General features: G+C 52.3%; 2 protein-coding genes across 3 annotated transcripts; one reads left to right on the top strand and one right to left on the bottom strand.

Moving 5' to 3' along the window:
- Positions 1-5,808: 5,808 nt before the first annotated feature.
- On the bottom strand, positions 5,809-7,306 carry TP53RK (TP53 regulating kinase). The gene is made up of 2 exons (XM_041419278.1): positions 6,919-7,306; positions 5,809-6,424 (listed from the first exon to the last, which is right to left on the bottom strand). Exons 1-2 carry the CDS (start codon positions 7,292-7,294, stop codon positions 5,946-5,948), a joined length of 855 nt encoding a protein of 284 aa, XP_041275212.1. The 5' UTR covers positions 7,295-7,306; the 3' UTR covers positions 5,809-5,945.
- Positions 7,307-13,696: 6,390 nt separating this feature from the next.
- Positions 13,697-20,047, top strand: SLC2A10 (solute carrier family 2 member 10). 2 transcript variants are annotated; one of them, XM_041419276.1, is made up of 5 exons: positions 13,697-13,737; positions 15,854-17,224; positions 18,262-18,384; positions 18,922-19,057; positions 19,687-20,047. In XM_041419276.1, exons 1-5 carry the CDS (start codon positions 13,734-13,736, stop codon positions 19,784-19,786), a joined length of 1,734 nt encoding a protein of 577 aa, XP_041275210.1. In that variant the 5' UTR covers positions 13,697-13,733; the 3' UTR covers positions 19,787-20,047. The 2 variants fall into 2 exon arrangements, with proteins under 2 accessions (XP_041275210.1, XP_041275211.1); XM_041419277.1 differs by having other exon boundaries at positions 19,690-20,047.
- The last annotated feature ends 639 nt before the right edge of the window (positions 20,048-20,686 follow it).

Genomic DNA, 20,686 nt, shown 5'->3' on the forward strand with positions numbered 1-20,686 from the left:
ACCGGGAGGGGCCCCGCACCGCCCCGCGGCACTGCGCCCCGCTATACCGCCTCCCATCCCCTATAGCCGCCCTTTATACGACCCCTGTATCCCCCTCCTTTCCCCCAGCTCGCCATTTCCCAGCCTTTCTTTTTTTACTTTTTTTTTTTTACTTTTTTTTTAAAAATAAGCAAACACAACCAAACAAAAGGTCAGCGGCGCGGAGCGGGATAGAGCCATGGGAAACAGCGGAAAAGCAAGAGGCAAAGTCTTGGCTCACACAAGTGTGAGCCCCAGCAAGCAAGCGAAGAGCCTTGACTGTACCCTGGGTGTCCTACCGGGCTGGACCTTAAGGACGCTTCATGAGTCAGAAAGAAAACACAAAAGCTGCCCAATTTGAACTCCGAGGGTGGATTTTCTTGCCAGCTCTGCCCTGTATCGGGGTCATCAGAAAGAAGATGGGGGAGAATGTGGGGCAGGACAGGATTCCCTCTCCTGACTGCAGTGAATCTCAGCAAGTGCTGCGGAGGCTGCTGGTCTCGTCTGAGTGCAGTGAGAGGCAAAGAGCCCAGGAAACTGAGCTGCTCCACTATCAAGATGAGCAAGAGATCAAAGCCAAGGGAGCTGCTTTTTTGCACCGCCTGGATTCTTGCGAGTGAAGGCTAAACAAAGCTGAGTGGTGGGGAGAAAAGTGGGAAAGCAAAGTGACATCCTTAGTACTTCAGGAGCATACTCTGAGTGCCATCCATATATGACAGAAAAGCCTCTCCATTTCAGAATTAATCAGCTCTCTGGAGAGTTACTCCTCCTTGAGACAATTTCCTAGATCATCAAGGAAGTTGGAGTCAAATGCATTGGTTTAAAAAGCAGATGTGAGAAACCCTCATCCACCTTAAAGAAACCATGAATCACTGGCACACAGGGAACAAGGAATCAGAAAGTGGTGGTACAATCAGCAAGAGAGACAGGACTGTGCTCCCATCTGAAAGGACTCTGCTCCTGGTCTGGATCCACCTCCTCCATCCCCCTCCCTCTTCTTAACAGCAGATATGTAATTTTGCACAAATAGTAACAAATCAGTTAATGCCCACAGCCATCCCGGGCAGGGGCTGAAGGGTGGCGACATCACCACTGCGGCTCTTTTCCAACAGCAGAAGGGACACAAAAGCTTTTGCCGGGCACTGCCGGGGGCCGCTGGCAAGGCGAGGATCCGGCATCCGCCTGGCGCCCGGCCCCGCGGCTGCCCTGCCCCGCTGGCACCTTCCCTCGGGGCCCAGAAGAGAGCACAGAGCTGACCGAGAGGAATCCATGAGGATTTTTATCTTGCTGCATTTCCTGAACTGCTCCACAACATGAATACTAAGTTTTCATGGCCAAAGTAAATGAGATTGCTGTGCTGTCTCAGCACCACTACAGCTGTGGGAGCAGAAGCTGCTTCATTACTTGGGAGAGGATGGACAGAGGGATGACTGAAAGCAAAATTCAGGCCAGTAAAACAATGCAACTGCTTAAAACAGGTTCAGCTTACCCAAAATACCCATCAGCCAGAGACTGGGACCCCGTGTTTGAGTGTGTGCCATATGCCGGACCAAAGGAGCTCTACAAAACTTCTCTCAAAATCAACCTTGAAAGTTAAAAAAAGCTTCAAAACAATAACAACGGGCACAGTTTGTTCTTTCTCTTACAAGGATACACATTTCTGGCAGTGTGCAGGGCGAGGGGACGGGCAGCACGATCCCCTGCAAGTCGTGGCTCACGCCAGGACAGCCCCTTCCCCAGCCCCTCCGGCCCCTCTGGGCTCAGCAGGGCAGATGCTGGCCCAGCCCGCAGAGCTTCCAGCCGAGCCCATTGTGCCTGGGCTGCACGCTGGTCCTCCTGGCCTTCAGAGGGGAATTTAATTAGTTTGTTTTCTTGTAAACTCCATCTCTATCATCCCTGCCTTCAGAGGGGAATTAACGTTTAATTAGTTTGTTTTCTTGTAAACTCCATCTCTATCATCCCCATTTCCAGTGCCAGCAGCAGCTGCAGGTGCCCTGTGCTTTCCCTGCCATCACCGGGCTCAGACCACTCCTGGGCTACTACTTAAAGTAAGTTTAGTTTATTGACATAAGAGAGGTGCTGTGAAGTGCCCAAAGGGACCACTGTGTGACACAGCTTGTGCTTGGGCCAGGGAGGGGCTTTATTTATCTGTAGTGACCCTCACAGAGTGAACGCTGAGCTACAAATGAGCTAACATTGCACTAACTCGGTTTTCTATCAGCAGTGACGGGAGAAGAGGCTTGCAAAAGGTTATCAGTGTTCTGCATCTTGCAAAACTGGAAAATATCAATTTCCTGCAGACATCAAGGCCTAGACTATAGAGAAGTTCACTGAAAAAAGCTACACCATATATCTTGTATGCACAGTTTTTACATATACACAGTAACTGCCATCACAGAGCAGCCACTGTCCAGAAATCATGGCAACAGCATCCCCAGATTATTCAACAGTGTCTCTGTCGCTGTTCCTTGCTTGTATGGGGTTTTTTTGATGTTTTGTTTTTCTCTTACTGCTCCTCTAGGTCTCCAAATCATATTTATCTTGAAAAACCCCCTTAGTTTAGTTCTGCCCTCATGGCATCAGTGGGCAAAACAGAACTTGGTCTTATTGCCAAGCTCAAGTCAGGCTGGTTGCCAAGAGCTCCCCACTCCCAGAAACCACTGATGATGTCAGATACCAAAATAAATAGAAAGGCAACTCCATCAATAATCAGCAATTCCCTCCAAAATACTATACTGCACTTTCTGCTGATAAAATGCCTCTATTTCCATTTCATTTGTCTTTCCCTTTTCCCTTTCATTCCTCTTTCCACATCTTATCTGCACCTCCTTGTATTCATGGCATTTTTGAGCGATATCCAGGTGTGGAGCAAGGTCAAGCAGGTGCTGGGAAGCCTCTGGAAATGAAGATGTTCCCAGCAGGCCTGGAGTTGATGCCCTGAGACAACAATTCGCTTTTAAAAGCAAAAAGATTCAGGCAAGAAAGGCCCAGAGTGATCAACTGTACATCCAGCACACAGCTGTAAATACATTCTGCTCAAAGGTTTTCCCTGAACATACAGGTTTTCCTGGTGTGCTAGTGATGGTGGCAGAGAGACCCCCAGTGGCTTCACGCACCACCAGCCACCCTTTGTCACATCCCAAATCTCGGGGTCCCCCCAACAGGCAAGCAAGAAGGTTTTGGAGGGGCTGAAGGACAACACAGCCTTTGGGAGAACAGCCCCTCTGGGTAGGACACCACCACTTCTGCCAGTGTGGGTGCCAGCAAGGACTTTGTAAAAAGCCAGGCCAAGAATATTGGTGGCTCAAAACTGGATTTGCAGCATATAAAGTATTCAGGAAAAGGAAGGAAGGAAGGAAGGAAGGAAGGAAGGAAGGAAGGAAGGAAGGAAGGAAGGAAGGAAGGAAGGAAGGAAGGAAGGAAGGAAGGAAGGAAGGAAGGAAGGAAGGAAGGCCTATTTACCTTACAAGAATGGACATGCACTGCACATAAAGCCTGAGTGTTAATAATGCAATGGCAAATTATTTCAATAACAACAATAACAGCAATTCAAACCTCTGTGCTTATGAGCACAGAGATGCACAGAAGGCTAACACAGCAGCATGTCAAACTATTCCCAGCCAACAAAAACTGGAACGTCCACCTGCGCTGTGAACCAGTCAGGGAACCAGTGGTTTTCATCCAAGGAGGTGCTGCTGCAGACACAGCTCGTCCCAGAATCACAGAGGGAGTTGGAAGGGACCCCCAAGGATCACTGAGTCCAGCTCCTGAGGGACTGACACAGCTGAGGCTGCAAGAAGATGTGAGGTGGACTTTGCATGTCCAGAGTGTCCTTTTTGCTGGACACAAACCTGCTGTGATTTTTTCCACCTTCAAACAGCAACAGTTCAGCATTCTCTACAGCAATCCATCTGACACACCAGGCTGAGCAAGAGGAAATATCAACAAGCCCAACACAGATGTGCAGAAAGTAACACTTATATAACAAGGATGGGTTTATCCCGCAGTGAAAAAGCAAAACAGCTTGCTTTTCACGACCAGTAATGTCCTGCTTTGTTTTGGAGCTCCATCCCAGAGCTGATTTCAGCAGAGGCCAGCTCAGGAGCCCCTGCTCGAAGGCCAGTCCCACGCACAGCTCCCCGGGAGGGCTGGCCTGAGCACAGGCACCGCTCCGCCCGTGGAAACCTCCCGTGGGTCGGCTTTGTTTCTGCTCCGCTGTCCCGCAGGGAGAGCTGCATTCTAACAAACACGACGATAGCTGGAAACAGACTGCTTCAAAGGGCTTTGCAAACAGAACTCGATCCTGGCATCACCGGGAGACGCTGAGAGCGCTGTTTGTACAGATGGGGGACGGCGGGCAAGGGGTCAGGCTGCTGCCTCCCCTCCGCGGGCCGGCACTCGGGGCTCACATCCCTCGTCAGGGACGGGACACCCGGGGAGCACCGATCCAAGTGCCGAGGAGCAGAAGGTGCAGCAGCAGCAGGGGCTCCTCCGGCCCCGCTCCTCGCCAACGTGCCCGGGACACGCAGGCACGGAAACAAAGCACGACAGCTACAAGCGGGTGCCGTGCCGGCGCTGCAGGGAAGGTGCGGCGCCCGGCAAAGCTGTGGCTGGGCGGTGGAACCCGAGCCCCACTCGCCGGGGTCGGGCACTCGCCCAGGCGGCTCTTCTGGCAAGAGGTGAAATGCGCGGCGGGCACGGGCAGCCCGCCGCGCCAGGACACTTGCGGGCCGCGGGACTCGAACCGGTCACCTGCGCGGCCAGGGGCGGCGGCGCTGCGCAGGCGCCACCGCGTGGAGCCCGGCTGTGCTCCCGGAGGAGCCTGGTGGTTCTCGGCGCCGCCTGCCCCGTCCCCGCTGCTCGCTGCGCCGCTCCAAGAGGGCAGGAAAAGCCTCATCCCTTCCAAGGGAGAGCACAGGACAACAGAGCATCTTCCCCAGGGATAAAGACTGCCCAGCACAGCCAATCGCTCAGCCAGAAGTTCACCGTTTCTTTGTATCATTACCTGCAGTGATGCTCCCAGGCTCACCCAGCTCACAGCCCAGCCTGCTCACACAGCTGATAACCTTCCAACCCACCCACTGTGGGCTGTGCAAGATTCTCCTCTGGCACACCTTCCATTCACACTATGAGATACAGTAAGCCAGAAAAACAAAGCAATATAGAGAAAGCATTGCAAGAAAAAGGTAATTACCACCTACCTCTGCCAAATGCCTACCTGGGCAGGCAACGGCAAAACCAGCAGTCCCCCTTGTAAAGCTCCAAAAGAGGAAATTTACAGCAGACTTCTTGCTTAAAGTTGAAGTTTCTCAGTAGAAAACTACTCTGGATTAACAAATTTTGTATTTCCTTCAGACAGTGCTATTGACTGAGAGTGAAAAAAGCCAATTTACTACCAGAAGAAAACAAAACTGATTTATGTTTAGTGTGGTATTTCAGGATCGCCCATGTTCCAAATTCAGTTCTGAAATTTTTCAGGATGTGTTGAGTCGTTTGTAACAGATTTAAACCCTTTGTTGTTAAGTCTTCTGAGAAAAACAACACACTTGTTTTTCTGAGTTACCTTTTGTAGATGCTGTTTTGTAGTCTCTGAAGTAAGAACCTCCCACAAATTTATGGTCTGCAGGCCAAGAAAGATTGCTCTGAATGATTCTAACCACACAAAGATGAGCAGAATGACATTGTAAACACTTTGTATTAGAAATATTTAGCATTTAGGTCAGAAGTGACCTCTAATTGTTTCTCTCTTGGCTGTGCCCCAATCTCACAATTACTTTGGTTACTTGATGACATTTAGAACTCATTCAATTTTATTTATTTGAATACACAGTTATCAAAATAGTGATCTGTGAAATAAAACCAACTAGAAATATAAATAACCCTCTTTGCAAAACCTACTCTTTCTCCATCCCTAACCCCACTCCCTTCTACCCAATCATGGATCTCTTCCTTCCCCTTAGCCGAACCTCATCCAGTTTTTTGATCACAGGAGCAGATTTTTTAGACGTGGCTGCATAGGTCTTTAGCAGAGCTTGGAACATCGTTTCAACATCTGGATGAGTGCTAATGAAGGCTTTCTCCAGAACATACAGATCAACTCCTTTATCCTCTGGAAGACCTGAAATAAAACTGAGTCCAAAGTCTATCAACACCAAGTCCAGTTTCTCCGTGGGCGGCCGCAGGAGGAGATTGGCAGTGGTGAGATCCCCATGGATAATATCCTCATCGTGCATCCTCGCCAACAGCTCACCCATCTTCTCTGCTAACTTATGGAGGCCGCTGGTATCATTTCCACTCTTTTGTACAGAATAAATATGATCCTGAACAGTAATTGAGTCTACAATATCTTCAAGATAGATGGAGTTGGTGACATAATCCACAAAGTAGACCGCTGGAGCTGGAATCCCTATTTAAAAGAACAAATCAAGTGCCAGCAGTTAATTTACATGACTCCCAGCTTTATTTTAACACAACCTACAAAAGCCTTAAGCAGAAATGCCAGTTGAGATCACACCCAGCCACTGATGATGCACCCCTTGGAGTGGCCGGGCCAACACTCGATCCAAGCCATCTGCACAGCCCCGCAGCCTTACAGGACTCGGCAGCTCAAACCCTTTGACAGCCCAGCCCCTCCTGGGGGAGCCTCCCCGATAAAACACGCTCTGGGACACACCGAGGGCGAGTTTCAGGGGCACTCTGAAAGAGCAGAGCGGGCTCAGAAATGCCCCCGCATCCTTCAGGATGGCGCTAAGTGCCTGAGATCTGCTCTGAGCGAGCCGAGGAGCCGGGGTGCCGGGGCTCACCCCGCCCTGGGGTGTGTATGTGTGTGTGTCTGTCTGTCCGTCCGTCCGTCCGTCCTGCCAGGCAGCCCCGGCCCGGCCCGCCCGCCCCTGTGCCCACCTGCCCGCCGGCACCGCAGCAGCGACCGCGCCTCCTGGGCCATGCGCCGCCGGCTCAGCCGCTCCTCCAGCGCCGGGTGCCGGTAGCGCTTCGGGACGCGGAGCTTGGCCACGGCCGCCCGGCCGAGGAAGAGCCCGCGGTACACGTGCGCCTCGGCGCCCTGCTGCACCAGCCGCAGCCCCGGCAGCGCCGGCGGCGCCGGCGCCTCCTCCGCCACCGTGGCGTCGCCCGCCGCGCCCTCGGCACCGTCCACGGCGGGGCCCGCGGCCCCCAGCTCGGCCGTGGCGGGGCCCACGGGCCCCACGTCGCTCATCGCATCCGCGGCCCCGGCCGTGACCGAACGCGCACCGCCCGCCTCTGCCTGGGCCGCCGCCATCGCTGGAACACACGGAGCGCATGCGCGGGGCGCCTGTTCGGCAGTGCTCGGTAATCTCCGGCCATCCTCGGTAATGCTCGGAGAGCCGTGACGGAAACCTACGAGCTGCCGAAGCGCCGCCCGGCTGTACCGCTCGGCCGCCCCCGCTATAACGCGCCCTGCCCGTTCTGCTCCCCGGGCTGCCGGCGCTGCTCCTTCCAAACCGCCCCCTGTGCTTCCCCCCGGGAATCCTGCTGCCCTCTGCCTGCCTCTGGGTAACTGCAGCACGGTGGGACCCGTTCCCGAGCATGCCGAGCGCCCTCCCGTGGTTTTGCCGGCGCAGGAGCGAGACCTGCAGCCGGCCCAAGGCTCTCAAGGGAGGTGTTGGATGCGTTTCTTCGCGAGGTGGCAAGTGAGAGCTCGTGGTTCCCCGAGGTTTTCCCAGCATCACGGTGGAACCCCCCTGCAGGTTCCAGGGATGTCCCATCATCCTGGAGCATCACCGTGGGGACTCCATCTCTGGGGCATCACCACCAGCATGGTCCATCACTGGCTCTTGTTCTTTCACGTGCCAAAAGCCTCCGCTGGAGCCTGTGCAGAGCCCCTGGAGCTGCCCAGCTGGTGGCCGGGGAGGAGAAGGGGTTTGCCCGTAAGCTGATGGGATCAGCAGCCTGCAGCAGGGCGAGCTGTGACCTCGGGTCCCCACGCTGGGCACCACCAAAGCTTCTGCCCCAGGTCTGCCATGGGCCAGCCATGCCGTGAGTCAGGTGACTCCCCCTTCCAGCAGCCAAGTCCCCTGTTACCATCTTATTAAGGGATGGATCAACCTCAGTATCCTCACAAACCTCACCGGAGCAGTGCTTGGGTTTTTATGGCACCCTGAAAACCCACTGCCCTACTGCGTGATCTGCGCATGCTGCAAATATGTTCCTCAGAAGATACAAGAGAATTCAGCCCAGTCCTTGTCAATATGTTTTCAATTGTTGCTTTTGGAGGTGCTGCAAGTCCATTTTGTCTTTTGTTTTCTCACCCGCAGCATTTGTTTCCTTTTCAGAACATTTATATTTTATTAACACATTCCACACAGCTTACATGTCATTGCACGGTGGGATCATGCCTGGCAAATATTTATCTTGCTTCAGTGACAACTTTTAAACAACCTTTCCAAGTTTTCAATGATACAGATAATCCATCCTGCAGTTCTGCCCACCCGTGGCACCCTCCTGCAGCTGTGGCAGGGCTGCAGGAGCCCAACAGCTTGCCCAGGAAATGGGGTGAATTCTCTGTGGCTGGAATTTGCAAATGCCTCAAACTCTCCAATAAAGCAGAAGGTTTTCCCCGTGTTGTGAACAGATTTTAGCAGAGCATCTATGCACAGATACCCCCACAGACAACATACACAACCTATAAGCAAGAGCACACAGATAGCCTTAGGTTCATTATTCTGGCAAACATGATGGTTTTCTCTCATGCTGGCCAAAAACCTCCTCCAGAGCTTTCAAAATATGAAAGAAAATATTTTTGCTTTATTTTCCCCTTTATTTTATTTATTTAAATTTTATCTTCCCTGTGATTTCACTTATTCTTTTCTCTTTTAAGGCAATAAACAGTTGACATAGCCCTTAGAAACTAACTAGAGCCATTTACAATATTTATGGTATCACCCAGTATTTTTATTGGAATATTGAATCACCCCAGAGAACTGCTCTGAAGCCACAGACTGGTAAATGGTTTTATTATGTAACTTTGTGCTCCTGGTGACAAGAATTTACAAACTTTCCTTTCACAAACAATGTAATTAAGTTAAAAATTTGCAACCCAGCGAACCAAGCTAATGGGAACCAAGGCAGGTCCCATGGGCTCCTCCCTGCTGTCCTACAGATCCCTTGGCACCAGGCAGGTTCAGCCCTGGAAGCAGCTCTCCCAGCTTTTTTAGGGATGGAGCCTGCCATCCTCTGAGCTGGACAGATGGGAAAGGGATGAATTTGAGTTGTTGCAGGGTGCCATGCTGGCATCCCTAAAATGTACAAGGAAACAAGATTCCTGGTGGGACCAGCACTGCTGAGCAGCACTGCCGGAGAACCCCCTGGGTTAGGACATCATGTGTTAGGACAGAAAACACCTGCAGCCTGGCATCAGGGGGAGAAACCTCTCTGGGATGCAAATGAACGTGCAATAAAGGCAGGTTCCTGGTGAGCTGGCTCCATCCAGGCCAGCTGTGACACTTCTGCCAGCTCAGGGACCATCACTTCCACCAATAACTGAACAGAGTTTGGTCACTTTGGTCCCCTGAGCCCCTTCCTAAGGGTCAAACATAATAGAAGGAAACACCCTTGAGCGTGTAAAGAGGATTCCTGAACACATCTTCCTTTTGCCAGGATGGACTTCTTTCTCCTCTTGTATTTGTATTTCAATTTGTGGTTTTGCAGCCTCTTTCAGCTGCTCCAGCTCAGACGTAGAGGGTAACATTCCCAGCAATCCCAGGCAGGTGCTGATGCCAAACACAGGCTGCCGTTCCCGAGGCGGAGATCTCAGGAGCACATTCCTGCGGCTCAGTCCTGGGGATGGGTGTGCCAGCCCTGGGGATGGAGATGTCAGCCCTGGGGATGGGTGTGCCAGCCCTGGAGATGTGCCAGCCCTGGGGATGGGTGTGCCAGCCCTGGGGATGGATGTGCCAGCCCAGGGGATGGATGTGCCAGGCCTGGGGATGGGTGTGTCAGCCATGGGGGTGCGTGTGCCAGCCCTGGGGATGGGTGTGTCAGCCCTGGGGATGGGTGTGCCAGCCCGGGGATGGGTGTGCCAGCCCTGGGGATGGATGTGCCAGCCCGGGGATGGGTGTGCCAGCCCTGGGGATGGATGTGCCAGCCCGGGGATGGGTGTGCCAGCCCTGGGGATGGATGTGCCAGCCCGGGGATGGGTGTGCCAGCCCTGGGGATGGATGTGCCAGCCCGGGGATGGGTGTGCCAGCCCTGGGGATGGATGTGCCAGCCCGGGGATGGGTGTGCCAGCCCTGGGGATGGATGTGCCAGCCCGGCGGGGATGTGCCAGCCCTGGGGATGGATGTGCCAGCCCTGGGGATGGGTGTGCCAGCCCTGGCGATGGACGTGCCAGCCCTAGGGATGGGTGTGCCATCCCTGGGGATGTGCCAGCCCTGCGGATGTGCTGTCCAGCCCCGCAAGCCTGGCCAGGAGCGAGATAAGGATCGGAGGGGAAATGGCACTGCCAAGACACACGGAGTGCACAGGAGGAGGAGGAAGGCATCACAGGAGGAAGCAAGGAGAGGAACGTGCCTGCAGGCATGAAGCATTGGTGGATCCAACCCCCCCAGGCATTCTCACGTGGAGTTTAGGGACAAAGGTGCTGGGGGAAAAAAAAAGAAACAAGAAGTTTTTTACGGAAAGAGTGATAAAGTTCTGGAATGGTCTGCCCAGGGAGGTGGTGGAGTCATCATCCCTGGATGTGTTTAAAAAAAGACTGGATGTGGCACTGGGTGCTATGGTTTAGTTCAGGTGTTGGAGAATGGGTTGGACTTGATGATCTTGAAGGTCTCTTCCAACCCAGAAATTCTGTGAATTCTTTCAGCAGGCCCAGAACACCCATTGGCTACAAAAGGTGTGACTAGAAAGCACTACTTTAAGGACCCAAAAAAAAGATTTTTTCCCCCAAACTATCCCTGCTGCACATCATAGCAGGTTTTCACCCTTTTCTCCAGAGGACAATAACCCACGGCCTCCACAGTGTCCATGTGACAGCTGCATTTCTGTACACACTGATGTCATCTTTTTGTCCTCCTTTGGTAAACACACCATAAAGCTCTTCCTGTGCTCACCAAGACCTCACCTTCTCGTTGTCAATGCTAATAATATTTCTTGCCCTGCTGGAGACCAAGTAGCCTCCAGAAAATGTTCAGGTGGCAGAAAAATAAATGCTGAGTGACCACAGAGAAAAATATTATTTCTTCCTTCTCACACTGAAATAATTTCAGAAGGGAGGGATTGTTCAGGCAAATTGGAGGTCATGTAGCCAAGAGTGAGTTTGCCCTGAGGCTGATGAGGACTCTGGGTTCTCTCTGGCTCTCTGCCTGGCATGGTGGGGAACAATGCATGGGAGACATCTCCTCCAGTTCCTAACACACCCAAAGTGCCTTGGCTTGAGCTCTGGGGGGCAGAGATCATGGGCAAGATCATGCTGCATCCCCCTGTGCTCCCCAAATGTGGAACATTAGCCTAGACACAGGAGACATGTAGTGTTTGCTGTCTGCCATGAACTGATTTCATGTGGGTGTTGGGGAAGGGAGAAAATTGGAATAATTTCTCCCTCTGCTTATCATGAGAGCTGGTTGTGATTTCAGAGCTGTTTAAACTGCTCCAATATGAAATGCAAATGCTATTGAAAACCATGAACACTGTGGGTTTCTGTTGGCTGGTGTTTGAAGCCATTCTTCACCAAGTGTGTGATCCCTGTTGCAGCTCTCAGGCTGTATCAGATACAAGGTTTTGGAAAAGGTGTTTTCACATTCTGTATTCCCACTGAAATTAGAGCATATGAATGGGAAGCTTTTATTTAATCTATAAACCAGGTACATGATTTTACACACTTTTCCTATTCTCTATGATTTTGAGAAGAAAAAAAACCAAAACATTTGATCAGCTGCTGCTTATGTTGCAGCCAGATATCCAACAGACTAAAGCTGAAAGGATATTCATGATCCAATATGGCCCATCTCAAGCATCCCAAAACTATGACTTGGAATAAAATGAGTTGGTACCACTGCTCTACAGAGCAGAGACATCAGATGTATCCCCATACTTGGAAAAATAACAATTTTTAAATACTTATCTTAAATTCCCTATTAAGTTAACACAGGGGATGCCTGAAAAGGCTCTTTAAAAAAATATCATGTACTCCAATGTTCTTTATTCTTCACCCAACCTGTTAATTTTTGCATGTGTCAGAGGCACAATGGTCACTGATTCAGACCTTCCCCAGTTCAATTCTGTACCAGGGCAAAAAGCTTTATCAGCACAGGCTCTACAGAGTGCTGTCCTGGATCTTGTGTGCTTACAACATGCCAAATATTAAAATTCAACAAAGGTTTTTAATGCAATATTACCTGCAGACACGTGCCAGCTCACAAAGCAGGTTTGTGGTCAGCTGCACTTACCCTGCAGTGGCAGTGCCTGCTGCAAGGCTCTGTGCATGTCTTCCCGCCTGTGACACCACATCCTCCTCGCTGTCCCCTCCCCTGCCAGCTGGGTCACAGCAAACTCCTGAACATCTCTGTACTTCAGCTCAGCACAACCTGCCCAGCAGCTGCCATTCGCACAAGCAGCACCAAGGGGCAATGTTTGCCTATTGTGTTAAACAGTTTTGAAAGCACTTCGAGTGTATCATGCTTTGTAAAGTCCTTGTCTAACAAACTGGACTTTGAGACTCATGAAATCAGCCTCCGAAAATAATCTTGCATCCAAGTGCAAGTCCCAGTGTCTTTTATGCAGGACAGCATGTTGCTGTTCCACTCAGCAGGTAAAGAATGTTAATTGCAAAGGAAGGTGAACACTGGATGTTTTGCCTGATGGAGCACTGTGAGATAATCTTGAGAGGCTGATTCTTTCTGTCCCACGGCCATAAAAGTTAATAGGAGAAACTCAGTCCTAGATCCACAGAATCATAGACTCAAACAATATGCTGAGATGGAAGGGGGCCACCAGGATCATTGTGTCCAACTCCTGGCCCTGCACAGGACACCCCAACAATCCCATCAGGCGCTGCAGAGCATCATCCAAATACTTTATGAACTCTGTCAGGCTGGTGCTGTGACCACTGCCCTGGGGAGCCTGTTCAGTGCCAAGCACTCTGTGTGAAGAACCTTTTCCTGATATCCAACCTAAACCTCCCCTGCTGCTCTTGTTGTTTTCAGCTTTCAAGTGGCCACCCCTTTCTTAGCAGGCTCCCGTGGCTTTCCAGCCGAGCTACCTAAAAACATGAACAAACCGTCAATCTCTTGTGCACTTTCTGGAGGCTTTCTCGTCTAGAGAGGTGAAGCTGTGCGCAAGAGCAGCTCTGCAGGCAGTGGGGCGATTTCTGTTCCTCCAGTGAGACAGGCTGGGGACAGAGCTGACCTTCCAGCCGCCAGACCCCACATCTCCCTTTCTGGCCCAAATCACCACGTACCCCCGTGACGCGTCCCGGCCACCCGCCGATGCCCGCGCCGGTTCCGCCGCGCTCACCCACGGGCTCCCCCATCCCCCGGCATCCGGCTCCGCATCGCCCCGCGGCGGTGCAGCTCCCCCCAGCCGGGACCCCCGCCCCCGGGAGGGGCGGGCAGGGTGACTACAAGCCCCAGGCTGCCCGGCCGGGGGCAGGGCAGCAGCGACGTGGCGCTCCGGCCCCGCCGCGCTCCGGCCCCGCTCCGCCCCGCTGCGCTGCGCTCCGCGCCCGCCGGGGCTCAGCCCCCGCCATGGGTGAGTGCGGGGGGCACGGGGGGCACGGGGGGCTACCAGCCCCCCTGGCCACGGGGCAGCCGGGGAGGAACGGGAACGCGCTGCCCCGGGGAGAAATTTCCAAAAAATAACACAAAAAAAAAAAAGTTTGCAACTTTATTTTTCAAGGCTGGGGTGCATCCCCCGCCCCTTCCTTTCTTTCTGTTCTGTTTTTAGCGGTCCCAGCAGCGCGTAGAGCGAGCATAGGAGCCAAGGAATTTCCTGTGGCTCTGCCCCGGGGCTGTCCCGGGAGGGAGCGGGTTCGGGAGCGCGGGGGAGCGGGGTTTGCCGTGCCGTGCCGAGCGCTGCAGGCAGCGGGCGGTGCCCACTTGGTGTGAGCAGGGTCCGGTGCCAGCCCGGTGCCAGCCCCAGCCCGGCCTGACAGCGGGCACTGCCCTGTCCTGCAGCACGGTCCTCCGACCTTTGCTGCGGGGAGGGAATCGCCTGGCACAGCTCCTTGCTCCACCAAACCTTCTGTCCTCCTGTGGAGGTCTGAAGAGTCCTCGAATTCCCCAGCTACGTCAGAATAGGCGATACACAAACTGGATTTCAGTCAAAGTTCATAAGCCATGAGTGCTTATTAAGTTACCAAGAAATGCAGCAAAATCTGACGGAATCAGCCATGGTATTTATAGTGGGACTGTCTGTGTCTAATAGAATTTGTGGCTTGAAGCTAATGGGAAGGCCACTTATGCCTTATGTCCTCAGCAGATATTTTTTCTAATTATCTGTACAAGGAGTGCTAAAAGCAGTGCAGATGGTCACACAGAGCATGGTGGGAGGGACTGGGGTGGCATAAGTAGCACAAATGAAACACAGAGGGTTGCAGACTAAATAAAAATAATTGTATTTATATACAGCCATCAGTGAGAAATAGCCTTTATTGATAACTGTAATTAAAGGCCAAGCAGAGACACTTCCCATTAATCACAGCTTGTGACAGGAAAAAAGTCCTTCAGCAGGGTGAGAAAAGTTTCCACGGTCTGGTGGTTATGCCAACATTTTTTCCATGTACAGTCTACCAAAACTGTGAGTATTTCTAATTAAACGGAAGAATGCAGATAGTATTACATGCTGCAAAACAGCACAAACTCCAGAACTAATGCACTTCACCTATGCTTCAAAAGTGTAATTGGAGGTGGGGTCACTGTCACTTCTGTCCTCAGGGGTCCCCACATCAGCTCTTGCCTCAGTGCAATCCGTGCTGGTGGAGCATGGCTCATGTTCACACATGGTCACCCCTGCATCCCCTCCCCATCGTGAGAAACACTTGCAGCACCTTGGTTTTGTAGGGTTGTTTGGGGTGGGTTGGTTTGAGTTGCTTTTGCTGCTGTTTTTCTCTTATTTTAGCTAAATTTGCCTACTTAGGAAACTGGCACACTCAGCCCTGGGGGAAGAGCAAGGTCAAAGAGTCATTTCTTGTGTTTGAGGGTGGCAACAATAAACTTTCCAGCTCACAGTGAAGTTTATCCTGTGGGCCTGGACCAGTCTGAGCAGACTGCAATTGACTTGGAGATCCTGGGAGCTGTGGGCTGCAGAGGGAGAAATGAAGAAATCAGGGTCACCCTACAAAGTGATGCTGAGGGTGCAAGATTAACTAAAGGAGAAAATAAAGGAAAATAAGCTTTTTTGAGCAGGGCTTTTAACCACGAGATAGGAAGTAAGAATGCAAAACCTGCATGCACTGAAATGTGAAAATGATAATGCAGAACCAGAAAGCAGAAGCTGCATTTCCTGCCCAGAACAAATTTTGTAATTACAATCAAGAGATACCACAGAGGATCCCACTGTAAACTCCAGGCACTACAAATCACTGTCCTGCACTGAAAAACAGGTCTTAATTCTGTTTAAAAGTCCTGATTTAAAGTTCTGCACCCCAAATGAGTACCCCAGCAGTTGGTGGAAGTCTGGTGGGTTGTGTGACTGTCTGCAAGTGCCTCTATACATGTGACCTAGTTACCTATGGGTGAATTCCACATCATGACCTTGTAGATGGAAAACTGTGGCTGTCCTGGGAGAGTTCTTCCAGCCTGTGCATGCTGACAGCTTGTTTTATAGCCTCAAAAACTGAACCTAGCACTGCTTGCTTGTTTTCCAGGCCGTGCACTGCTGGTCCTCCTCTTGTCCGGAACAGTGTCTCTCTTGGGCGGGCTGATATTTGGATATGAGCTGGGGATAATCTCTGGAGCACTGCTGCAGCTGCAGGCAGACTTTCAGCTCAGCTGCTTCAAGCAAGAAGTTCTGGTGAGCTCCGTCCTTATCGGAGCCCTCCTCGCCTCCCTGGCTGGGGGGATCCTCATCGACCGCCACGGGCGGAGGAGAGCGATCCTGGTCAGCAACCTGGTCCTCCTGGTGGGCAGCCTCCTCCTCACACTGGCCAGGTCACTCACCGTGCTGGTCATGGGGCGCATGACCGTGGGCTTTGCCATCTCTGTCTCATCCATGGCCTGCTGCATCTACGTCTCGGAAATGGTGGCTGCTCACCAGCGAGGGCTGCTGGTGTCTCTCTACGAAGCGGGGATCACCGTGGGCATCCTGCTGTCCTATGCACTGAATTATATCTTCGCAGACGTGGATGAGGGGTGGAGGTACATGTTTGGACTGGCCATTGCTCCGACGGCCATGCAGTTCCTCAGCATCCTCTTCCTCCCAGTGAACCCTGTTAAATTAAGCTCGTGGGACTCAGACTGCCAGAAGGGCCTCATACCATTGCAGGACACAGAGGACAGAGCAGCAGCAAAGCAGGAGCCCTATCAGGAGAAGCATTACTCATTTCTTGATCTTTTTAGGACCAGAGACAACATGAGGAGGCGGACTCTGGTGGGCCTGGGGCTGGTGCTCTTCCAGCAGTTCACTGGGCAGCCCAATGTGCTGGGCTATGCCTCCAAAATCTTCCATTCTGTGGGGTTCCAGAGCAACTCCTCGGCAATCCTGGCCTCAGTCGGGCTGGGAGCAATAAAGGTGGTGGCCACGCTGGTGGCCATGGCCTTGGCAGACAAGGCAGGCAGGAGAGTGCTGCTCATGGCTGGCTGTGTGGTGATGGCCGTCTCTGTCACCACCATCGGCCTCACCAGCCGCACGGCTCCGCTGGCCATGGCCAGGGACTGCAGAGCAGCCGCAGGCCCCAATGCATCCCAGAGCCTCAGCCAGCTCCCCCTGACACCTGTGCTCCCCCAGGCTGCCGTGTCACCTGTCCCACCAGCGTCAGCCAAAAGTCAGGCGGGCCCTGGTTTTGCTGCCACAAGGAGCATTACAGAAGTTTTTGCCGGTGCTCAAAGCAAAGAGGTTGTTCCTAATCCTTCCCTCACTCAGAAGAGGGACTTGGCAGGTCAGTCCAAGAAAGGGGCGCTGGAAAGCACGGGCCCTCCCCTCGGTGCTGCTCCCTGGGCACAACATACGGTCTTAAATTGGATTACACTGCTGAGCATGATGGCTTTTGTGAGTGCCTTCTCGATTGGATTTGGGCCAAGTAAGTGTGGTGTTTATCCTTGCATTAACCCAGAGAATTAAACCAGGGCTGATCTGCAAGCTGCCTGCTTGAACCATTCCTTATGTATCTGCTGTGCTGAGCAGCTCACTGTCTGGGAACGGGAAATATGTCCCCTCCTGCCCCCTGAATCATTTTCTAGCACTGCAGCTCTGTCAGCTACAGCACTGAAGTAACTTTCTCTTCCATGCTATCCACTACCCTTTTAAAACTGTTTTTTTCTCTGAAGTTCCATGGAAAATCAGAGCATCATACAAACTCTACAAGCACTACATAAACTTCCTGTCTCTGTGGTGAGGAGGAAAATACAGGACTGAGGACAGAGGAACTGAAGGGCTTCTGCTGTGTGTTTATGAAAGTTAGTGCAGAACTGGAAGTTGAACCTCTTTTGAAGTTTCTCAATATCAATTGGGGTTTTTATATTCTATTTTTTTTTTCATTAGATGAGATTAAAGATTAGTTCTTGCTTCCATGTAAGTTCTACTGTTTTCTGGCATTTAAATGCCTTGGTGTGAGAAAATGGCATAAAACTCAAGAAAAGAATGTTAGGTGAGCAAGTTTTGTGGATTTGACAGCCACCCTGCAAATTATTTCAAGCAAAATAACCCCAGGATGAGAGAGACTTAAAGATATGTATTGCTTTTACTCTGATTTTAGCCCAAATGCAATGTTGTCTCCCTAATTCCACCCTTTTCTCATTTCTTTACAAAGAGCATGACCTGACAGCAGGCCTGTCAGAGCTCTTCATCTCCTGTGAATGGAATGACCAGCTATCCTGCTTTCTTCTTTACTCCCTGGGCCTGTTTATTGCTATTTCATTCCTCCATGAAGCATTGAGCACAGGAGGTTTGAAGTGTTCTGCTGTGATCTGCCTCTGAGATCGATGAATGTTTGACGCTGCCAGCAGTGGGGGCTGGGTGAAGCCAGAGTTTAAACCCCCTGCTGGAATCTCCCTTGCCCATTTCCCAAACAAATTGCTTAACTCCACACTGTGTTTGTGATCTCTCTAATCTGTGCAGTGACCTGGCTGGTCCTGAGTGAGATTTACCCTGCTGGGATAAGAGGAAGAGCCTTTGCCTTCTGTAACAGCTTTAACTGGGCTGCTAATTTACTGATCAGCCTCTCCTTCCTGGACCTTATTGGTAAGTAGCCCCTTCCCCTCCTCCACCTCCCACAGCTGGTTAGGCAAGGTGGCCACCACGAGCCATTTGGAGATTAAGTGGCATTTTGAACCATGAGGACTTGAGGCTGGAATAGGTGTGACCCTTTGCCCCTGAGAGCAGGAAAGCCAGGCACCAGCAGCTCTGGTCAGAGCCTCTCTGTCACTCGTTTATAAAAATCCCCCACTGCCCACTGGGCTGCACTGTAGCACCACAGTTTCAGAAAACAGAGTGTGAGCTGCACACAGGCAGCGTTACAGCACTGCTCAGCAGGCACTGCTGGCCCTGGACCCCGGCTGCCTTCTTGCCCCTGCTGCTGGCAAAGCCTGGCATGCACCAGCCTTTCCCTTTGCCAATTCTCAGTCCAAGCCTTGCAGATAAGGAGTTTCCCAGCCCTCTTGAAGGCTTCACAAAATAAGGTGCCCCTGTCAGGCACCAATGACCACCTCACAGTAAGCAGACAGTTTCCTTTGTACCCCACGGTGTGACTCCTACATTCACACACCTGAATCTCTGCAGATGCCATTGGATTCTCTTGGATGTTTCTGCTCTATGGGCTGATGGGAGTGATGGCTATTGTATTCATTTACCTTTTTGTGCCGGAAACAAAAGGACAGTCCCTGGAGGAGATAGACCAGCAGTTCTCCAGGAAACGGTAGGTGTGCTGCTGTCCCAGCAGGAGTGCTGCCTTTGGGGCTTCCCACTGCCACCCCTGGGCTCTGTGGTGCTGATGTGCTACTGAGAAAATAGAAAATGTCAAGTTTGTGGCAAGGACTGTGGGACGGGGTGGGAGAGCTGCAGTGTCTTCATCAGCAGGTCTCTGCCCTGAGCTTTGCAGCTGTGCTGCTGGAGGGCAGTAGTGACACTCAAGAAAAATGGGTTAAAAACCAGGACTCGTGGTCAAGGAGAGGAGACCAGGACCACAACATGTGACAGGAAGGTTAGGACTGGGAGGAGGCAAGAGGGGATGATAGTCCTGTCTTTTCACCTTAGAATAATTCCAGGCTGATCCTTCTCCTTTGAGGCAGAGACGTCTCCTGGAACATGGGCTCCCACCTGGTAATTTTCTCACAAAGCTTGTCATGGACTAGGGAAGATCATCATGTGGTTTTGCCATCCTGGTTGTGATGGAGATGGCAGGGCAGGCACTGCTGGAGCAGGGGAGATGGTGCTGCCAAGGGGAGGGAGCACACAGCCCTGGGGGGCAGGAGGGGTGGCTGCTGTCAGCCCCTGCCCGGCTCCCTGGTGCTGCAGCTGCTGCTCCTGACCTTCATCACTGCCCAGCAGGGTGTGGGAAACAAATGTGTTCAAGCAGAGACGTGGAAGAGGAGCCAGCTGCACACACACACTGTACCAGAGAGTGGAGCACACCAGCAGCACATGAAACCAGCGCCCTGCCCACAGCATCGAGCGTGAGGAGCTGCACCGGCAGAGGAGCAGGCTGGGCCATCAGGACACTTCTTCTCTGCAGCCTTGAACTGGTGACCTCTGGTCAGTGACAGTTCTCCCTGCAGTGCCTTGGATCTGGGAACACACCAACAGCATGCCCTTTGGGTCCATCCTTCCTTCGATATCTTTGCAATTTTTCATCATTTGTGTCTCCTAGCATTTAAGAGATTAATGGTTTTATACGCAGCAATTAAAGCACGGGTTTTGATGACAATTTCTCCATCCTCGAGGCTCATTTGTGAGCAAGGTGTGTTATTTTCCAGGCTGATTTGTGAGCAAGGTGTGTTATTTTCCAGGCTGGTTTGTGAGCAAGCTGTGTTATTTTCCAGGTCAGCGGGATGGGCCGGGGAGGGCGCACGGCGCCGGCCCTGCTGCTGGCACCGCCTGCGGGGGCTCCGCCGTCGGACCCGCAATGCCCAAAATCAGAGCCCCCGCACCCCCGGAGCCCCTTCCTGCCTCCCCGCTCTCTGCCCGGGGCCTGAGGGTTTGGGCACGGGGAATTGGGGGTACCCCACCTGGGGGTGGGCAGGCTGCTGGCGCTGGGCTGGGGACAAGGCAGGGCAGAGGATGGGGATGCTGGGGTGTCGGGAACCAGGGGCTGGCTGTGCTGGGAGGACACCTGAATTAGCTTTGGGGACAGCAGACAGGGCTGGGGACAGTGCCACGAGCTGGGGTGATGGTACAGAAAGCTGTGAGACAGCTCCTGGTAAGGGGGCTCAGTGAGCCCAGGGTAAAGGACTGACATTCCCAATTTATACAAAAAACCACAGTGCACCTTCCAAACCCAGCAGCTTCACCCCCCAGGAGGAGGAACCTGCGAGAGATGCCCAGCTTG

The sequence above is a fragment of the Onychostruthus taczanowskii genome, unplaced genomic scaffold (assembly GCF_017590055.1).
Source record: "Onychostruthus taczanowskii isolate IOZ18803 unplaced genomic scaffold, ASM1759005v1 scaffold60, whole genome shotgun sequence".
In the NCBI taxonomy this organism is placed as follows: Eukaryota; Metazoa; Chordata; class Aves; order Passeriformes; family Passeridae; genus Onychostruthus; species Onychostruthus taczanowskii.

Coding starts and splice junctions, on each gene's coding strand:
- TP53RK (XM_041419278.1), bottom strand. CDS start 7,294: ATGGCGGCGGCCCAGGCAGAGGCGGGCGGTGCGCGTTCGGTCACGGCC. Junction 6,425..6,918: donor GCTGCGGTGCCGGCGGGCAG/GTGGGCACAGGG, acceptor TCTTTTAAATAG/GGATTCCAGCTCCAGCGGTC.
- SLC2A10 (XM_041419276.1), top strand. Junction 18,385..18,921: donor CTCCTTCCTGGACCTTATTG/GTAAGTAGCCCC, acceptor GAATCTCTGCAG/ATGCCATTGGATTCTCTTGG. Junction 19,058..19,686: donor CAGCAGTTCTCCAGGAAACG/GTAGGTGTGCTG, acceptor ATCACTGCCCAG/CAGGGTGTGGGAAACAAATG.